The sequence below is a fragment of the Adiantum capillus-veneris genome, chromosome 22 (genome assembly GCF_014529385.1).
Source record: "Adiantum capillus-veneris isolate H3 chromosome 22, ASM1452938v2, whole genome shotgun sequence".
In the NCBI taxonomy this organism is placed as follows: domain Eukaryota; kingdom Viridiplantae; phylum Streptophyta; class Polypodiopsida; order Polypodiales; family Pteridaceae; genus Adiantum; species Adiantum capillus-veneris.
This window is the reverse complement of record NC_140952.1, coordinates 147,029,249-147,051,596: the sequence shown is the minus strand read 5'-3', so window position 1 is coordinate 147,051,596 and position 22,348 is coordinate 147,029,249. Positions and strand designations below refer to the sequence as shown.

The window sequence follows — 22,348 nt, the reverse complement described above, 5'->3', positions numbered from 1 at the left end:
GGCACAAAAAACAAGTTCTGAAATTTATGCGCAGGAAATTTCAGCGAGTGAATTTGTGCTCAAAAACAACAATTTTAGTTGTTTTTAGCCTCACAGAACATATATAAGGCTAATGCACAGCCTGTAGAAGCATGTATGAGCAAAAGCCCCAATTTGTAGCATCAAATTGCACAAAATTGAGCCACAAATGGTCATACATAGCCAAAACTTGTCAAATGTGCGTAGATTCCAACAATTTGCACTTTCCTCAATGTAGATGCATCAAAAATACACTTGCAAAAACCTACGTAAATCTGAAATTTGCTGAAAACACTTGTTTTGGGTCTTGTTTTTCGGCAATTTCTTTGTTTTCGGGTAGCGGGGACCTAGTAAAGATGTTCCCACACCTTAATACATGATTTGCAAAACCTGTATTTTGCTGTCATAACCTGTAATTTGCTGATTTTGATCTATTTTCAGCCTGTTTTAGGTTAATTTGACTTGCCGGGAGCCCTCTAGTATCCGGGGACGAGTCCTTTGGCGATAAAATTTCAAAATCTCGCGTGAAAGTCGACCTCCTTGGCTGAAAATCAGCGTTTGTAGGTTTGGGAGCAAACCCTAAGTTGGCTCTGATACCAGTTGATGAGCGCGCAGCAGTGTGTGCAAGTGATAGAGCACGAGAAGATGTGCAAGTGTTGAGGCTTGGAGAGCAGGCGATAGCATGCTGAGATAGGGGTGCTAGGGCTCGAAGTGAGAGAGAGAGAGAGCGCACGATTTTCTGTAGGGGAATTTGAGAGTGAGTATTTTTGGGCTCGTCTCTTCCCTTTATTATAAAGTATAGGACCAATTTAAGTTAGTGGCCAAGCTCAATGTGAACTTGGCCAAAGGTTAGTAACCTTTAAAACTATACACAAAAGGGGACCATTTGGGCCTTTAACCCAACACGCGCTAATAAAAGGAAGAAAATGGTATAACCTTTCTATCACCCATGTGTGGTAGATTGGTTATGCCATTTCTTTCTTGAATAACAGGTCTTGAGTTCAACTCTCCTCGTTGGATAGATCTTTAAGGTCTCTTGGGATAGTTTCCTACGACGTTAAAACAATCTTCTTCTTCTCCTCCTCCTCCTCCTCTCTCTCTCTCTCTCTCTCTCTCTCTCTCTCTCTCTCTCTCTCTCCTCCAGTGATTACCTCTCCCGAGATTTAGGGTCAATATGCAGCATCATTATATACAGTACCTGGGCAACCACCATTACCATACCCCCTAGAGCCATGTCCAGCCACTAGTACCTTCTTTACCACTGAGATGGTGAAGAACGCCATTGACAGGATGAGGACTAGGAGAGCATATGATCATGATGGTTTGGTGGCAGAGCACTTGATAAATGCTAGAGATTTACTGTCAGAGGTTCTTGCGCGGTTGTTTAACCGTGTCATGTGTGAGGGACTACCCGAGTCCTAGAGATTATCTACTATTGTACCTCTTTTCAAGGCAGGGGACCCCACGATACCAGGGAACTATCGTACTATTATGATAGGGCACACATTGGCACGGTTGTATGCATCCATTCTTGAACAACAACTGAGTAAATGGGCAGAAAATGAGGGCATACGAGCAGCAGGTCAGGCTGGATTCAGGAGGCGTTTCTCCACTTTGGACCATATTCTTACACTCAGAGCCATTATTGAGGAGGGTCGGACACATGGGAGACGGATGTATTGTTGCTTTGTGGACTTCCGCAAGGCATTTGACACAGTGCCGAGGGCCAGACTGATGCACAGGCTACTGAAGTTGGGAGTACCCACAGAGATCATATGGGGGATCATGGCTTTATACGGCTCAGTGACTAGCCAGGTACGCACTCCTGAGGGGATTTCTGACATTGTTCATTCCACTTTTGGAGTGAAACAGGGGTGTCCTTTGTTCCCTGCACTTTTGGTATGTATGTAGATGAGGTCTCTGACTACATTGACAGAGAGGGTGACAGAGGCGCTCAGCTGGCAGGGACACGAATCCCTTTATTATTATATGCTGATGATATTGTGTTAATGTCAGAGTCGCCAGAGGGCATGCAAAGACATTTGGATGCATTGCACAACTTTGCAAAGGATAGTGGACTGTCTGTGAACCTTGGTAAAACCAAGGTTATGGTGTTTAACACCACACCACAGTGGGTCAAGAGATCGGCACCTACACTCGTATATGGCCAGGACACTGTGGAGTACACAGATGAATATACATATCTGGGGGTGGTATTCACGGGACCGAGGTTTACCCTGAGGAGAGCAGCCTATGCTGCAGTAGGAGGGCTAGAGAGGATGTGTTCGCAGGTTCAGTTTCAAGAACCACGAACAAAACTATGGCTCTTTGATACTTTGGTTGCTTCAGCTATGCTTTATGGGGTCCAAGTTTGGGGATCATCTGTGAATCATGACAGTTAGAGGAACATGGAGAGACCCTTGGTATTTATGATATCCCGGATGATTAGAGCCAAGGCCTCTGTACCACATGCGATTATTCGAGCGGAGGTAGCCGCCCCTCCTATAGAGATTGAGGCTCTTACCAGATCAGTGTCCTTTATGCACAGTCTATGGGATACACATAGAGGCAGATATAGTAGACTGGCTCTTGAGTCCTCTAGACAGTTAGCGATGCAAGGAGATGCATCATGTTGGTATGCACAGATGACCTCATGGTTTCAGAGGCATGGTCTCAGCATGGATAGATTGCCTCCCTTTCAGTATTCCCTGGATGCACCCTCCCTGCCAGTCACACGGACGGAGATCACTAGACTCATTCGTCAGGATCTTATACAGTTGGACACCAGGAGGACATGGGTAGAGCCGATACAGGAGTTGGGCACGAAGATGGCTTTCTACAAAGAGCACCTTCTCCAACTTTCAGGGGATGGGTTTGTGACTCCTCCGAACTACATTGACACTCATTTATCTCATGGTTTGCGATGTGCTATTGGTCAGATTCGCACATCCTCACACCAGCTGGAGATTGAGACGGGTAGATTCAGGGGGATACCACCAGAGTCTAGGATATGTCAACTATGCGGTAGAGAGCTAGAGACAGAGCTACACTACATATGCCACTGCACTGTGTATTATGAGATACGAGGGCGCTTCCATTGCTTATTCAGGGAGGGTTTTGGACCCCTAGATAGAGTCATGAGGTATTAGGACCAGAGATGCCTTGGCTTATATCTACTTGAGCTACACCGACATAGAGACAGTCTGTTGGGGAGACATGGAGTACGACAGTCGCAGAGATAGATCACAGACTTCTTTGGATCGAGGGAGCCAAGAGACCAACCACCAGCACAGGGTTGTACCCGCATTCATACCAGAGGCACCCTCATTGACAGGGCGATTGAGCTCGGGAGATCGAGACGACCACGACCGAGACACAGGAGCACACTACATCGACGGAGACTCCAGCAGAGGATCAGAGGCATTCTAGCACGACACCCAGATTGTCATTGAGGGCCTATTCTCCATTTTCACATTTCACATTTCACACTTCATTTCAGTTTTCATTTTTACTTTCAGTACTTTTTGTACTTGTACTTCAGACATTGTATTAGATTCATCACTTTGTATCTGATGGTCTCATAGGTCATTTTGGCCTTTTGAAGTCGTTAATATATCATTTCATTTCATTTCATTTCTCTCTCTCTCTCTCTCTCTCTCTCTCTCTCTCTCTCTCTCTCTCTCCGCCTCCGCGTGCTTGCTATTGTAGGGAGGTCAGCTGTGCCTTGTGCCCTGCACAATTCGTTGTTGCAACCCTATGCACCCAACCCCTGTGTCTACCGTGGTTGATAGCATGCCCCATTGCCGATGGTAGGAGTGGATTGAACGAATCACCCGAAGGAGACATCGCAATTGTTGGGGTTGAGGCAAGTTAAGCCCGGACAATCAGCCCGACATCTGCACACACAAAAGGGGCATAGCAAATCAGCCACGACACAGAGAGGGCGGGTGCTACAACTCAAGGAGAGGGGTACATGCACTTTATGTGAAGCCTCACACGAGGTGCTTGAAGATGGACCAATCAGCTGACGTTGGGGATGACGATATTTATGAAACCCCGCCTAAATCGAAAGTGACATTTAGGTGGAGGATTTGAGAGAGCACACTATCGCCAGGTTCCAAGAGAGCAGAGAAACTTTCCAGAGTCAAAGATGACTTAATGTATGAGAAGGTACAAGTGATGATTAAGACGGAGTTGAGCCTTTTAACATTGAAAAGAGATTCATGCAAATGCGGAGACTTACAAAAAAGGTTTGTATGCAGATATGAGGAAAGAGTTCGACAAAGAGATGCTTGGTAAGCGTGATGAGATGTACACATCATTGAAGGCCGAAATTCAGACTATAGTGAGGGCAAAAGTGAATGTAATGGAATGTGTGATGCAAAAAAGATTAGAAATTGTGCTTGCTGCTCGTGAATCCTGGAAATAAAAAATGGAAGAATGCATGAATGAAAATGATGCATTGATTGAAGCACTTAAGGGAGAACTCGCAGCTTGTAAAAATACCCCCTCAAAGGAGGGAGAAAATCAATTTTCAATGATAAAGGAGCTCGAAAGCATAAGGAGCAGGTGAAAACTCTACGTGAAGAGAAAGAGCAGAAGGCACGAGCATCCTCTCCATGGGCGGAGCACCTATTCAAAACACAAAAGAAGGTTGATAAAGCTGAAAAGTGGGTGGAGGATCCAAAGAAAGGAAAAGATAAGATGCATGAAGCCACACCGACATCCATTATAATCAATATGACAATTGAGGAGGAGCAAAAGAGGAAGACTAGACCCCTTCATGTGCATGTTACAGGTCTCAAAGACATTGGGAAAGTAGAAGAAGAAGTGAAAGAACTCTTGAAGTGCATGGGCATTTCTGAACCCACACACACGAGCTTGGAGAGTGGGAACGAAGGGAAGTGATGAGAAAGGAAGTTCCAAGGAAAGAGAACTCATTATACGTTTCCCTACGTTGGAAGCTAGGAAGGAATTCCTGAAGAAGAGACCAACACTCAAGCAAACTGGGATATTTTTGGGTGATGACCTCCTAACACAAGTAGCGCACATGCAAGAGATGATGCCAGAGATCAAGGCAGTAAGGAAGAAAGGGAAAATTGCTTTCTAAAGAGGAGGGAGAGTAGTGGTTTTGGAAAGACACACCACATGACGGTGCGAGACCTATGGGACCAACCTTAAAATGGTAGCATGGAATTGTAATGGATCAATGAAGCTAGATGTAGGCGCATTTGAGGATAGCTTCAAGGGAAGAGACATTATTTTTGCTCGGAGACGCATTAGACTCCTGGTAGCACATTACCTAGAGTGATTGGATACCATTGGGAGACTACTTGTAGACAGGATGTGAGATCAACACATAGAGGACATGGGTCAAGAGGTGTGGCAGTCCCATTTAGGGAGTGAAGCTCCTCATTCGTATTGTTTGGAGAGATCATCAAGCCAGATAATGTGGGTCAGAGTGAGAGCGGAGACAAGGAGGCCACTCTACGTTGCAATATGCTATTTTGCCCCCATCATATCTCATTATGCATCGCCCAAGGTGCAGTCACTCTACATGATATTGGATGAGGACATATGGAAGTTCTTAGATGCCATTCTTGTGGGAGACTTTAATGCCAGAACGGTCCAATCTTAGACAGCTTTCTACGATACCTTAGAGGAAATGTTGAGAGAATTAGATGTCAATGATATGGGATTTGCCAGGTGTTCGCAGGATGAAGAGCACACTGGAGATGGGGAATATCTCACAGACATGGGGAGTACACATAAACTAGCCATCTTGAATGGCCTCTAGAGATTTCCAACATCGAGTGGGTTCACTTGTTTTCCTCATAGACATGGGGCTAGTACAATGGATTATGTTTTGGCTCAGCCCAGTTTTATATCCTCTATTCAGGATTTTATAGTCGGGCCCAGGAATATTGCGTAGTAGTAGATCATCGTCTCATTCCAGTTCAACACAGCTCGACTGGCACAGACATCTACTTCACTTCGGAGATTGATTCTGTCTACATAGATGGTATTTACAGACGTTTATGCACAGAGGATCCGCGGAGCCTTCTAGAGGAGCTCACTTATATATTGACAGAGACACTACAAGATGTAGCAGCAGAGGCATACCCACACATTGAGCCTGAGCAGCGACGACGTTGTGGGAGAATACCCCAGAATAGCTGGTACGATGAGGAGTGTAGAGAGATGAGAGCCCGACTTGAGAGGGAGGTACTTCTAGGAGTCATCACTCTCACAGGCAGTCACGGATTGATTCTCGGTGTTTGGTGCGACGGAAAAAGAGGGAGTTTCTAGCTCGATTAGAGCAAGATTTATACCAACTGTTTTTGAGCCAGGATTCAAGCGAATCGTGGCGACTCTCCTATGGGCATTCTCTGTCACGAGGATGTGGCAATTGCTAACTTCAGTTGTTGGTTTCTTTCCAATGGGTTTTGGTTTTATTTTTGAAACCCTCTTTTTGAAGTAGCAAACGGTCGTACATTGTATGGCCAATGTGAACGGTAGTTTCACCCGTAGACGGGAAGTGGTCGGCACTAGAATTCGTATAGTAAGAGGATGTCTAGGCTCAGAGCAAGATCATATAGGTCCCCTCGTCGCACTTAGCAAGTTGGTGAACTCAATAAAGGCATAAAGTCAAGGTGGGATCACCAACAGAAAGTATCCGACAATTGGGTCACATTGCACTTTTGGATGCGGTCCCAATGAGGATCGATGGTCAGATGACCAGTGGGAGCCCAACGGAAGCATCTCCTAAAAATTAGGGAACTGCTATTTTGGGCCGTGAAATATATTCGCGTCATTACCTTCGGTATGACCAAGGGAACATTTTATTACTCTGCTGCAAAGTCAACTGATGCACCAGTTGAGAGATTTTTAAGCAGGAAGCCCAATTTGGGGAAATTGCATGTATGAGTGTCAAGTGGTACTTTTGGGTCAATTTACCAATTTGGGAGAAGAGAACTCGTATCTGACTTTTTGGAGCAATTTTGGAGGCTGATAACTATGATTTTCAGCCATTTCTTTGCATTTTTGAGATTCCCATGACTTTACCTTGGACCAAGAAGCTCATTTTCAGCATTGGAAGGCATCAAATGCGTGTTTACAGGGCTGTTTTGCTGCGTTTTCAGCGATACGCAGGTTTTGGCAGCCATGGAAAACTTCTCCTTTTTGCATCTATTTGTTCACAGATGCATTATAGGTCAAGCGCAAAAGAGGGGGCGCTCGATCTATGCTGGGGGGATGCTTCATTGAGAACCTGTCACAGGTTAAGAGCTATGGAGTGCTTTCTTTCCCTCTCATGTACAGTATGGTGCTAGGAGTGATGCCCTGCACTCTACACACTGCTCTCTCTCCCCCAATGTGCAGTTATGTGATGCCCCACAAGAAGGCTCTTCATTTGACTGATGTACAACTGTGTGGGTTCATGCTTTTGTGCTGAGGCAAGAGCCTCCTTGAGTAGGAACAGGGGTAGCTAACTGCTATCCCAAAGCAGGCACCGGTGAGGGTCATAACCTCACCATACAGGTGCGTTTTCAGCGCTGTGTATGCGCTGTAAATTGACTGTTTTTCAGCCATACGGATGCCAGAACCATTGGGAATAGTGCCCCACTGGCAAAGGACAGTTAGGAGACTGTTTGGGACTGAAAACAGGGCAAAAACCAGTAAATACAGCGAGCTGTATTTACTGTTTTTGGACAGGAATCAGAGGGTTTATGCCAGTGGAAGTGAGTTCCAGCAAGGGAATTGGTTTCGCGCAAGTTTTGGGGTTGTTATGTTGCCGAAATTTTGCCAAAACAGGTGGTATCGAGCGGGATACGGGTAAAGGATTCCCAGGACTCTACTTTGTAATTTACCCTCTCAAAGTATAAAGAAGTACCGAAAGGGGCGCCAATTTTGGGGCCTACAGGTCGTTGGCATCTGCTCGGGGCATTCTAGCTTCCGAGCCGTGTGTATTCGAGTGTTAATTCCTGTCGCAGGTTCCCTTTGTAAAGTGCTCTATGTGTGTGTCTAAAGTAAAGAATTTCGGGTGAAAGCCAACGCCCACCGCCCTGCGGGCCGGTTTCATTCTCCCCCACTAGTCATCACTTCTACGAAGGTATGGGGTCAGTATGCATCCTCTCTCTACACAGTCTCGGGGTAGCCACCTCTTCCGGATCCGCTAGAGCCATGCACACACATGCTTTCTTTGTTGCCGAGATGGTAAAGAAGGCCATTGACATGATGAAGACCAGGAGAGCATATGATCACGATGGCCTAGTAGCAGAGCATTTTATACATGCCAGAGATCTTCTTGCAAAGCTTCTAGCAGCGATGTTCAATCGTGTCATATGTGAGGGCCTACCTGATACTTGGAGTTTGTCTACTATTGTACCTATCTTCAAGGCAGGGGACCCTATGGAGCTTGGGAACTACCGCACTGTCATGATTGGACACACATTGGTACGATTGTACACATCCATCCTTGAGTAGTAGTTGAGTAGATGGATAGAGAGAGAGGGTGTACGGACAATAGGACAGACGGGTTTCAGGAGAGGTTTCTCTACTCTTGATCATATTCTGACACTCAGAGCCATTATTGAGGAGGGGAGATCCACTGTAACAGGGAACGGAGGGAACACAGCCCAAATGTTCCGAAACGGCGTTCTGGACGAGTCCCGTTCCCGAAACGGAGATGGGAACGGAACGTCGTTCCGGAACGGGGTGTAACCGAAACGGTGTTCCGGAATGGGCGGAACATGAGGCGGAACGGCGAAACGTGGGGCGGAACCGACAAAAGTAGGCATTTGGGGGGAAAAAAGTTGGCTTTTGGGGGCAAATTTAGGGCTGTTCGGGGAACATATTTGGTGCAGTTTGAGGGTAGGTTAGGGGGCAGTTTTGGGGTTGTTTAGGAGTTTATTTGGGACTAAGTTGAATGGAGGTAATTCAATCCTTACTTTAGGTGGACCGTTCCAGCCCCGTTCCCGTTCCGTCCCCCCCTCCTCCTCCCCGTTCCGGACCCTCCCGTTCCTGTTCCCCGTTCCAGTTCCGGGTAACTATGGGGAGATCACATGGGAGACGGCTCTATTGTTGCTTTGTGGATTTCTGCAACGCCTTCGATACAGTGCCCACAACTAGATTGATGTGTAGGCTGCAGGAGAGGGGGGTACTCACAGAGTTGATTTGGGGGAACATGGCTCTATACAGGTTTGTAGTGGGGCATGTACTCACTCCAGAGGGGATTTCTGATTTGGTTCACTCCACTATCGGGGTGAAACAGGGTTGCCCACTATCTCCTACACTATTTGGCACGTATGTGGATGAGATTTCTGACTATGACATGGATCCCACTATTGTTATATGTTGATGATATTGTGTTGATTTCTGACTCCGTGGAGGGGATGCAGCGTCACTTAGATGCTTTGAAGTTTGTACAAATTTGCTCATGATAGTGGATTGTTTGTTAACTTGGGAAAACCAAGGTTTTGGTGTTTTAACACCACACGACAGTTTGTCACGAGGTCAACACCCACATTTACATATGGCCAGGAGACGGTGAAGTATACAGATGCATACACTTATCTTGGGGTAGTCTTCAGTGGACCGGTGTTTTCATTGAGGAGAGCAGCAGAGACTAGACTGACGAGAGCTTATGTAGCCTTGGGAGGATTCGAGAGGATGTGTTTGCAAGTTCGGTTTCAAGAACCTCGAACGAAGCTCTAGATTTTGACACTCTAGTGGCTTCAGCTATGCTTTACGAGTTCAGATTTGGGGACCCTTAGTGGGCCACCATGGCAGATCTGGTAGCACTGATGGATGGAGATGTATGGAGAGGCCTTTAGTCTCTATGATCTCTCGGATGATTCGGGCTAAGGTCTCAGTGCCACATGAGATTATTCGAGCTGAGCTAGCTGCCCCCCCCCCCCCCCTCTCGTGGTCGAGGCACTTTCTGGATCAATATTCTTCGTGCATAGTTTATGAGACCTCCCCAGAGATAGATATCCTTGACTAGCCCTTGTATCATCCCGACAGCTACCGCTACAACGGGATATAACATGCTGGTATGGGAAGATGACATCATGGTTTCGGTCACATGGTTTCAACATGGATAGACCACCTATGTTCCAGTATTCCTTGGATTCACCCTCCCTCTCTCTCACACGGACAAAGATCAATAGACTCGTCAGGATCTGATTTAGCTTGATATTAGGAGCACATGGATATAGCCGACAGAGGAGCTGGGCACGAAGATGGCTTTCTATAGAGAGCATCTTCTCCAACTAACAGAGAATGGATATGTGATCAGACCGTCCTATATGGACATTCATTTATCCCATGGGATACAATGTGCTATTGGTCAGATGTGCACATCATCGCATTAGTTAGAGATTGAGGCAGATTTAGGAGAGTACCAACGGAGGCCAGGATTTGCCAGTTGTCATATAGAGCCAGAGATAGAGTTACATCACATATGTCATTATCCGGTATACTATGAGACACGAGGCCACTTTCATTGTCTATTTAGAGAGGGCTTTGGACCGCTGGCTAAAGTCATGAGATATCAAGATCAGAGATGCCTTGGGTTATTTTTGCTAGAGCTGTGCAGACACAGGGAGAGTCTCTTGAGGAGATCAAGCAGTGGGAGACAATCACAGATGGAGATCATTGACTTCTTTAGAGTAGAGACTCGGCAATCAGATGAGCAAGCTTCATAGCAGACTTCAGAGCCCACCTATACCAGTGGGAGACTCTCCCTGTGCAGACACAGGGAGAGTCTCTTGAGGAGATCAAGCAGTGGGAGACAATCACAGATGGAGATCATTGACTTCTTTAGAGTAGAGACTCGGCAATCAGATGAGCAAGCTTCATAGCAGACTTCAGAGCCCACCTATACCAGAGGTATACTAGTTGACAGAGCCATTGAGCTCGGGAGAGCTAGACGTCTACGAGAGCGACCATGACATCGACAGAGGCTCCATGAGAGGATCAGGACTATTCTAGCAAGACATGGGAGACGTCAAGTACAACTATTTACAGAGGTGGACATTGATGATTCTCTTTAGCGACCGATGCAACACTTTCTCGGACAACGCCCGATGCCGGGCATCCTCAGGCATTGATGATGATGATGATTTTAGTTTTTCAGTTTACTTCATTTTTATTTTGTACCCATACATTGTATTCGATCCACCAAGATTGTATTAGTTTGGTCTCATAGGTCATTTTGGCCTTTTGAAGATGTTTAATATAACATTTCTTTTCATCTCTCTCTCTCTCTCTCTCTCTCTCTCACACACACACACACACACACACACCAAGGTGGAAAGGTACGGAGTGTACGGTATGTAATCAGTACGTAAGGTACGTACTTCTGTACGGATCGGCTTTTAAGGTACATGACCAATATGTAACATTTGTAACAACAAAAAGAATAGTGACTTTAGCCTTTTTCAGCCTATACATACTAGGAACTACATAGAGTCTAGACATAGATACTACTTCAAACATCCATTAGATACTGCTTCAATTTGGTTAACAATCTCAACGGTTGTGTAACGCACAACAGCATTTTCTTCATCAAGTAGCCATCCCGAATGGAATATCCCGTTACTACCTCCCCATTCTGTATTCGATTGAATACGTCTAAAATCTAGATACTAATGGCAAGATGTGCCTAAAAAAACAAAACCAAAAAAAAAAAAAAAAAACATACACTACCTATCTGTATGTACGGAACCGTACCGTGCGACTGTACCGTACCGTACGGATCCGTACGTACGGACGGATGCAACCTTGACACACACACACACACACACACACACACACACACACACACACACACACACTCACACACACACACACACACGAACGGACTTTTTAACGTGTTCAATGTTGCTAATTTTGCAGGTAGTGTTGCATACATAGAACAAAATTCACCACTGCCAAAGGATGGAAAGCAAGTACAGTCCTGTGTGATATAGAAGTCTTTGTTTACTTTTAACTGTTGAAATACTCGATCTGATATCATCGATTTTAGGGGTGGTGGGGATCAGGGTTTGGTTATGGAATTTGGATTGGAACTTTGGTTGCATCAGGCATCTCAGTTATACCTGTATCCTCTGTAGCTTGGAAGCGTGCCATGGGTCTAGCAGGGAAAGACGTTACCAAGGTATTATGTAAATTTCTAATATGATCATGTCTTGTATTTCTTAAGTTTTATTTTGTACTGGATTAATGAAAAGTTTTCTTTCAGGATGGTTGCAGAGCATGCGCATCTCTCATATTTCCCTCTCTGGCTTCACGGCTAAATCGTAAAAAAGATCATGGTGTGTAGTCAGACCTCTTATTGCCTTCTCTCTTTCTTTCCTCCTAAGCAGGCCATCTTTTGTCATAAGTGATAGTTTTGTTGCAGGTCGTGCTGAAGCCCTTTTGATAGCAGCTTATGGCATAGGAATGCCTGTGCCGTCAAATTGTACTGTTGATAAACCAACCTATACCCAAGAACCGTTATGACAGTAATGCTGGCGAGGTAATTGCTTGCTGCTTTACAGATCAAACTGTATTTAGTTTCTCAGAAGCTAGAGATGAAGTAGGAGTGTCCAATCACGCTCTTCAAAACTGAATTTGAACGAGCAAGATACCCCTCCATTCCCAAGTATCAATCATCTTATGTGCTTCTTTGCAAATCTGTTTAGGGGATGTTGTGAATCGAATAGTATCTTGAACAATGTCTGCTTTTTTCTGTAGAATCTATGTCTGGTTTCTTTATTTTACAGGATTCTCCTGGACTCTTCAAGAGTGAAATTTGGCTTTTCTGCTTTTTCCTTTCCTTGGCTGGAAACTTAAATTGCACCATGTTTTTTCAGGTCAGAAATGGTGTTTTCATTTGTACTACGACTGATCAAGTCTAGCAGGGTTACAAGCAAGGAGATGACAGCTTAGGAGAAGATCTTATCTTACCAAATTTCTGTCAACAGCTTTAAGGGGATTGTTACCTGAATCCCTTTTGTCAGGTTGAACTTGTCAAAACAATTTCATCTGTTGTCAGGTAGTGTGGATGTGTAAAGACTGAAGCTGGATATTCAAAGACTAAAACATCCAACCTAAGAACATCAATTTCTTTGATAACGATGAATTTTTTGTCAACAAATAGATGATGCCTCAATTCAAGCTTCTTGCTGCTTCGACAAGCATATTTTTGGCAGAATTTTGAGCTTGCTAAGTGAAGCGTAGAGCGCCTTGGCAAATAGTCTTAGCCACAGATGAGACCATTCATAGCTTTCACGTGGGCATTTAGATGTAGCATGCAGGGCAGCTTGAATGTTCAACAGATAATTTGGGTTTCCTTGCACAGGTTGAGTATCAGAACCGCCTCTCTCTCTCTCTCTCTCTCTCTCTCTCTCTCTCTCTCTCTCTCTCTCTCTCTGTGGCCGTGCCCAATATGACTATTTACGGAGGTGGACATTGACGAAGCTCTTCAGCGACCAACGCAATACTTTCTCGGACAACGCCCGATGCCGGGCCTCTTTGGGCATTGGTCATGATGATGATGATGATGATGATTTTAGTCTTGCACTTCAATTTGTTTTTATTTTTATTTTTGAACCCAAACATTGGATTAGATCCACCAAGATTGTATCAAGAGGTTTAATATAACATTTCATTTCATTTAATATAAGTAGTGGTGTTGGAAATACGTACCACATGACGATGCGAGACCTATGGGACCAACCTTAAATTGGCAACATGGAATTGTAATAGATCAATGAAGCTAGATGTAGGTGCATTTGAGAATAGCTTTTAGGGAAGAGACATTATTGTTTACTCGGAAACACTGTACACATCAGACTCTTAGCGGCACATTACCTAAAGTGACTGGATACCATTGGGAGACTACTTGTAGGCGGGAAGTGAGATCAAAGCATAGAGGACGGGGTCAGGAGGTGTGGCAGTCCTATTTAGGGAGGAGATGCAATCCCTCATTCGTTTGTTCATAGGGATGAGAAGGCCAGATATATGTGGGTTAGAGTAGCGGAGACAGGGAGGCCACTCTACATTGCAATATGCTATTTTGGCCCCAACACATCTTATTATGCATCGCCCAATGGGGAGTCACCCTACATGATATTGGATGAGGACATATTGGAGTTCTCTAGGGATGGAGATGTCATTCTTTTGGGAGACTTCAATGCTAGGACGGGCTAGTCTCAGACAGCTTTCTACGATACCTCAAAGGAAATGTTGAGAGAATTGGATGTCAGTGATATGGGATTGGCTAGGTGTTCGCAGGACGAAGAGTACAGTGGATATTTGATAGATTTGGGGACTCTTCACTTTTACCGTCTCATTCCAGCTTAGCACAACTCAATTGGCACAGACATCTACGTATACCCAGTACCCTTTTACGTCAAAGATTGATTCTGTCTACATAGATGGCATTTACAGAGGATCCTGGGAGACCTTTAGGGGAGCTCACTTACATATTGACAGAGACTCTACAGGATGCATCAGCAGAAGCATACCCACACATTGAGCCTAGGTAGCGACGATTATCTGGGAGCACACCCCAAAATAGCTGGTATGATGAGTGCGGAGAGGCCAAAGCCCGACTTCGAAAGGAGGTACTTCTAGGAGTCATACTCACAGGCAGTCATGGATTGCTTCTCTATGTTTGGTACGACGGAAGAACAAGGCGTTTCTAGCTCGGCTAGAGCAGGATTTATATCAGTTGTTTTTGAGCCAGTATTCAGGCAAGGCATGGCGACTCTTCTATGAGCATCCCCCCCACCGGTCATCACTTCTACGGAGGTATGGGGTCAGTATGCATCATCTCTCTACACAATCTCGGGGCAGCCACCTCTTCCAGATCCGCCAAAGCCATGCCCACACACATGTCCTTTCTTCACCTTTGAGATGGTAAAGAAAGCCATTGATAGGATGAAGACTAGGAGATCATATGATCACGATGGCCTGGTAGCAAGGCATTTTATACATGCTAGAGATTTGCTTGCAGAGCTTCTAGCAGTGATGTTCAACCCTGCCATGTGTGAGGGGCTACCTGATACTTGGAGTTTGTCCAGGATCGTACCTATCTTCAAGACAGGGGACCCTGTGGAGCCTGGGAACTACCGCACTATCATGATTGGACACACATTGGCACGTTTGTACGCATCCATCCCTGAGGAGCAGTTGAGCAGATGGGCACAGAGAGAGGGTGTACGAGCAGCATGACAAGCGGGTTTCAGGAGAGGTTTCTCTACTCTTGATCATATTTTGTCACTCAGACCCATTATTGAGGAGGGGAGATCATGTGGGAGACGGTTCTATTGTTGCTTTATGAACTTCCGCAAAGCCTTCAATGCAATGCCCATAGCTAGATGTATGCACGGACTGCAAGAGATGGGGGTACCCAAAGAGTTGATCTGGGGGATCATGGCTCTATACAAGTCGGTAGAGGGGATTTCTGATTTGGTTCACTTCACTATTGGGGTGAAACAGGGTTGCACGCTATCTCCTACACTATTTGGCATGTATGTGGATGAGGTTGCTGACTACATTGAGAGGGATGGTGATAGAGGAGCACAGTTGGCAGGGACATGGATCCCACTATTGCTATATGTTGATGATATTGTGTTGATTTCTGACTCCCCGGAGGGGATGCAGCGTCATTTAGATGCTTTGTCCACATTTTCCCATGATAGTGGATTGTCTGTTAACCTAGGAAAACCAGTGTTATGGTGTTCAACACCAAACCATAGTGGGTCAGGAGGTCAACACCCACTTTTACATATAGCCAGGAGACAGTGGAGTATATAGATGCATACACCTATCTTGGGGCATTCTTCAGTGGATCGGCGTTTTCATTGAGGAGAGCAGCAAAGACTAGATTGACGAGAGTTTATGCAGCCTTGGGAAGATTGGAGAAGATGTGTTCGCAGGTTCAGTTTAGGAACCTCGAACAAAGCTGTGGCTTTTTGATACTCTAGTGGCTTCAGCTATGCTCTATGGGGTTGGACCACCAGGGCAGATTTGGTAGCACCGATGGATGGAGATGTATGGAGGGGCCTCTAGTCTCTATGATCTCTCGGATGATTCGGGCTAAGGCCTTAGTGCCACATGAGATTATTCGAGTTGAGCTAGCTGTCCCCCCTCCTTGTAAATGAGGCCCTTACTTGATGAGTTTCCTTCATGCATAATTTATGGGACCTCCCCAGAGATAGATATGCTCGGTTGGCCCTTGAGTCATCCCGACAGCTAGCGCTACAAGGGGACACAACATGTTGGTATGGGTAGATGACATCACGGTTTCAGCCACATGGCTTTAGCATGGATAGATTGCCTCCATTCCAGTACGCCTTGGATGCAACTTCCCTTTCTCTCACACGGATAGAGATCACTAGACTTATACATCAGGATTTGATTCAACTAGATACCAGAAGCACATGGATACAGCCGGTATAAGAGTTGGGCACGAAGATGGATTTCTATCTCCTCCAACTAACAGAGGATGGATATGTGATCAAACCGGCCTATATGGACACTCATTTATCCTATGGGATACGATGTGCTATTGGTCAGATGCGCACATCATTGCATCAGCTAGAGATTGAGATTGGCAGATTTAGGAGAGTAACAACAGAAGCCAGGATATGCCAGTTGTGTCATATAGAGCCAGAGACAGAGTTACATCACATTTGTCATTGTCTGGTATACTATGAGATACAGGCCGCTTTCACTAGGGCTTTGGACCGTTGGCTAGAGTCATGAGATATCAGGATTAGAGATGTCTCGGATTGTTTTTGATAGAGCTGCACAAACACATGGAGAGTCTCTTGAGGAGACCAAGCAATGGGAGGAATTCACTGAGGGAGAACATCGACTTCTTTAGAGCAAGGACTGAGCAACCAAATGAGCATGCCTCACAACAGACTTCAGAGCCCACGGATACTAGAGGTATAGTAATGGATAGAGCCACGAAGCTCGGGAGAGCTAGACGCCCACATCTACGGGGGCGACCACAACATCGACGGAGGCTCCGCCAGAGAATCAGGATTATTCTAGCACGACATGCGTGACGCCCAATACGAGTATTTACAAAGGCAGACATTGATGAAGCTCTTCAGCGACCCATGCAATACTTTCTCGGACAACACCTGATGCCGGGCATCCTCGGGCATGGATGATGATGATATTGATTTCAGTTTGACGATTTTAGTCTTTTAGTTTAGTTACTTCGTTTTATTTGATTTTAGTTTAGTCTTTCACTTTACTTTGTTTTACTTGATTTTAAGCCAAGTAAGTTGCATCAACTTATTTTACACATGCCTTTTCTTAAAACATTTTTAAGTTAATAATGTTTTGTTTTATCTAGTTTTGTTTCGTAGCAAACAAAGTGATTTAGTTAGTTTGTTTGTTTGTTTTTGTTTTTCTTTTCTTTTCTTGTATCCCTTGCTTTTATAGTTTTATGAGTGCTTTATTCCCTCTTATAATTCGTGAGTTTAGACTATTCTGAACTTATGAAGGTATATTACTTTTGTAACCAGACATTGGATTAGATCCACAAGGATTGTATTAGTTTGGTCTCATAGGTCATTTTGGCCTTTTGAAGATGTTTAATATAACATTTCATTTCGTTTCATCTCTCTCTCTCTCTCTCTCTCTCTCTCTCTCTCTCTCTCTCTCTCTCTCTCTCTCTCGCCGTGGGTTGTCAATTTACATCATCTACCGACCATTCTTAGCGCATTGTAGCTTGAAACTTGTCCAGGGTCCATGGTCCACCTGAAACTACACATGTCCTCGCCTACAAGTAATTGTGAAGGTGCAGATTGACACCAATGAACATAGTTGATTTTTGGCGTTGATGAGGTTTGTTACCATTGTTTTTACTGTAGAGTGAAGGCAAAGCAAATTAGGTTGGGGTTCAGACGGGCGGTGGCAGAATAGAGGGAAGGTGTGTGCTGCCTAATTGGGTTACAAAATCCTACTTCTTTCAGCGCAAACACAGAGATCACAATTTTAACCTTGAACGTCAGAATAGCAGCCAATGGCACACCCACTAGGCGACATAGCGCTTCTTTGCGTTAACCCCCGCCATTCCTTAGATAAAGTCAGCTGCCGTTCTCTGTGAACATGAGGAAAGATTAGTTTTGATTACGGAAAGATGGGAATTAGGTACATACATATGACGTCGTCTTGTATATAAATACTATGTTGTGATCGAGTCAAGGAAGAATTCTTGATTCATAGACCATGATGGTATTTTAGTTCACAATGAGTGTGCCAAGAAATATTGCAATCATTAAGAACATGCTTTGAGCATGTTGTTGTTAGGTGCTTTATTTGGCCATGGTAACTTTAATGATGGTGCTATTAAGAAGCCACGAACTGTTATCGCAACAATAGAGTGTGATAAGGATGTGCAAGGAATAACCATTGGCCTACTAACACTTGCCTTCGTTGTCCATATGATAGTGAGAGTTGTATGAAGAATTTGCTACTAATTCACTATGGAGAGACTATGGCTTCATTAGATAGGTTGAACAAGTAAGATGTGCAAGGAATATTTACTTGCCTACTTGCTTTCATTGTCAATCTAACAATGAGAGTTTGTTTTCAAAGGTGGATTCTAACAAAAAGCATTCTGTGACCACTTCATGATGGATGGAGAGGCTATGGCTTTATTAAATAGGTTGAACCAAATAGTTTTATTGATGAGCCTCAACTAGGGTTTTATGTGATAACCAAAGGGAAAAAACAGTGCCTTTAGTATTAGTGCATTATGAGCTTATATATAGCAGCTCATGGTAGTAAACGGAACAAAGAAGCAACATATATCTAGCTGAATAATGAGTTGCATAGAGTATGAAGTTGAAAATGTAGACAATGTAAGGTTTCCAGTTTCTGAAACCTTAAAGATTGTATAAAGCTTAATCAAACTGACATGATTATTGAAAAAGCAATGTAGAATTGTCCGACCGTGGCAAATATTGGTATTTTTGGAATCTTAAGCACAGCAAACCCCGGGTTAGAAATTTTCGAAACAAAATTTCGATAAAATTTGAAAAAGTTACGAGCTTTGAAAGGTTACACTATGAATTTAATTAGTTAAGTAAAATTGGATGGTTTCAGTAATTACTATTAATAAAGACTTTCTTATCCTAAGGTTCTAAAAACTACTGATATTTCTAATTTTCATCATTAAAAATTAGTGAAATTAGTAAAAATTGATTCTGAAAGCTAGGGAGGGGCTGTGTGGAGCTATGGGGAACCTGCCCGGGACTAGATTTAGCAGCGGGGACGGTTTTCGAGCTATAGGGCTGCTTGGGATGCAAGTTACTGCCATTTTTCAGCCTGTGAGTGCCTAGAAACCTATAAATATGACCCTTGCTTCACAATTTGAACAGACTCGGAGCCTTGGCACACACTCTCTCATTTAGAGAGACCCCTACGTAGAAATCACTAGAGATCAAACTCTAGTTGGTTAATTAAACGATAATTAGCCTTAATCTTTCTTAATTAGCAAAGCTAGGTTAACCTATTTACAATTATCTTAATTAATTAAAGATTAATTTTATGTATACTCAAAAATCCTCTCTTAATTAAATATTATCTGTTGATTATTGTGATTAAGCTTAGAGATATCAAGCTAATTAATTATTATATTCTATTAGGGTTGAAATTATCCATTTTAATCATAAAATTAATGAGAATTATACTATTTAAGTTTATATTAAGATGAGATAATTAGTAAAGCTGTGTTGGACTGTAATTATGCTATGAAAAATATCTTATAATTTTTTGAATTAATTTTCATAATTAATTAAGTAGAATTACACTATTTTTGAGAGAAAAATAAAGGGAAAAATGATCAAACTATTTTAAAATGCTTTAAAATAATTATCAGAGGTTAATTGCATCTTAAAAAACCCGTGATAATTATTTTAAGCTCAGATAATTAGTTTATCTAATTATCTTAGTAGAATTACATTGTTTTTACAACAAGTTAAAAGGGAAAAAATAGAAAATTGATTTAAAATTATTTAAGATAATTATCAGACGATAATTACATCTTAACAAACCCGTGATAATTATGTTAACCTCAGATAATTAGTTTACTTAATTATCTTAACATAATTACATTGTTTTTATGACAAATTAAAAGAGAAAAAATAATAAATTCGTTCAAAATGCTTTAAGATAATTATCAGAGGTTAATTACATCTTCAAAAATCCGTGATAATTATGTTAACCTCAAATAATTAGTTTGCTTAATTATCTTAGCAGAATTAATTTGTTTTTAGGACAAATTAAAAGGGAAAAAATAGCCAATTGATTCAAAATGCTTTAAGATAACTATCAGAGGTTAATTACATCTTTGGTAATCCGTGATAATTATGTTAACCTCAGATAGCTACTTTACCTAATTATCTTAGCAGAATTACATTGTTTGTAGGACAAATTAAAAGGTGAGAAATGATAAATTAATTTAAAATGCTTTAAGATAATTATCAAAGGTTAACTACATTTTAGGGAACTCGTGATAATTATGTTAATCTCAGATAATTAGTTTACTTAATTATCTTAGCAGAATTACATTGTTCTTAGGACAAATTAAACGAGGGAAAATATCCAATTGATTCAAATTGCTTTAAGATAATTATCAAAAGTTAATTATATCTTAGGAAAACCTTGATAATTATGTTAATCTCATGTAATTAGTTTACTTAATTATGTTAGCAGAATTGCACTGTTTTTAGGACAAATTAAAAGGAAAAAAATAGAAAACTGATTCAAAATTCTTTAAGTTAATTTTTAGAGATTAATTACATCTTAAAAAATCAGTGATAATTATGTTAACTTCAGATAATTAGTCTACCTAATTATCTTAATAGAATTACACTGTTTTTAGGGCAAATTAAAAGGAGAAAATTAGTAAATCATGTGCTATGATTACATGCTATTTATCAGAGTTAAATTACATGATGAAAAGGCCTTGATAATTATTTCAAGGTTAAATATTTAGTATAGATATATATTTAAGTCAAAATATACTAATTTTGGCTGAAATTTAAAGAAAAAAATTAGCTAATCATGTTATATGATTACATTCTATTTATCAAAGTTAGCTTACATAATAGAGAGGCCGTGATAATTATTTCAAGGTTAAAAAGGTAGTATAAATATTTATTTAAGTCAAATTATCCTAAGTTTAGCTAAAAGTTAAAGATGAAAATTAGATAATTGAGTTGAAAAAATATAATATAATTACCAGAGGTCACAAACATTATTATCTACTTGCGATAATTATACCATAGTTAATTAGTGAATTTAGAAAATTAAAATTGACCAAAAGTTCTATTTTTTTAGGTAAAGATTAATTAAAATAAATAGACTTTGTGGTCAAAAGTTTTTAGCAAAATTATAGTAAGTGTAAACCTATGATATAAAGTCAATAAAATAAAATATTTAAGATAAAATAAATAGAATAAATATTAAGCCCAAAAGAAGTAGATTTCAAGCATAAAAGTCGATGAGAAAATTAGGAAAAAGATATAAAAAATTATAAGAAAATTAGGAGAGCTTAGAAAACCCTTAGGGAAGCGGTGGAAAAAGTTATAATGTCTATATAGGCAAATAAGAAATTACTACATCAAGAATTTATCGATTAAGACTATAAATTTAACCTAGATTTGAATAAAATTGGATACAAAGGTTAAGTATAGCTTCGGATAATTTACCTAATGATTAGACTTCCTTTTTAAACGGATTGGAAGTTATGGCACCTAAAAGGACCCGAGAAAATTCTACATCTGCTGATGAGGACAAAACTCTAAAAAGAACTAGAACGTCACACGACGATGAAGCTGTGCCTAGTAGTAGGCCTACGGAAGAGAGTCTTCAAGTGACAGCGCAGCAACAGATGGCCGATCAATTCGAGGTGGGTTTTTCATTATTCAATTAAGTCTTTAAATAGTTTAAGTTCTTTTATAAGTTAGCATTGCATACGTAAGGAGTGAGTAAGAATCAGAAAAGGAATAATTGACCAAAAATGAAAGGTAACTTCCAATGTGCATGTTTATAAAGTAGGAAAGGATTGTTTGGGTTAAAATTGATTGAATTAGGAAAGATATGATTGATCATCCTTAAGACAGCTTGTCTCAAGACACTTCCGACTCCTTGGTATAAATTGATGATAATGATGGCTTTCTAGCCACGGATAAGTCGTTTACTCTCATGAACGATGAGTTTCTACTCCGTGTCATGTTTTGATGTTTCTGCATAAATTAGGATACCGTTTTTTATCCTAGGGGAGCCGCCCGGTTGTATGGGCAACTGATTT

General features: G+C 42.1%; 1 protein-coding gene across 1 annotated transcript in view; it reads left to right on the top strand.

Annotated features, from left to right (window-relative positions):
* LOC147430396 (Holliday junction resolvase MOC1, chloroplastic-like) overlaps positions 1-13,182 on the top strand; it is a 118,963-nt gene extending 105,781 nt beyond the window's left edge. Inside the window, exons 4-9 of the mRNA XM_086494857.1 lie at positions 11,917-11,969; positions 12,047-12,178; positions 12,263-12,335; positions 12,422-12,481; positions 12,526-12,538; positions 12,876-13,182. Of these exons, the coding sequence (XP_086350983.1) occupies positions 11,917-11,969; positions 12,047-12,178; positions 12,263-12,335; positions 12,422-12,481; positions 12,526-12,538; positions 12,876-12,951 (407 nt within the window). The 3' untranslated portion in view covers positions 12,952-13,182. The remainder of the gene's footprint in view (positions 1-11,916; positions 11,970-12,046; positions 12,179-12,262; positions 12,336-12,421; positions 12,482-12,525; positions 12,539-12,875) is intronic.
* Positions 13,183-22,348: the final 9,166 nt, after the last annotated feature.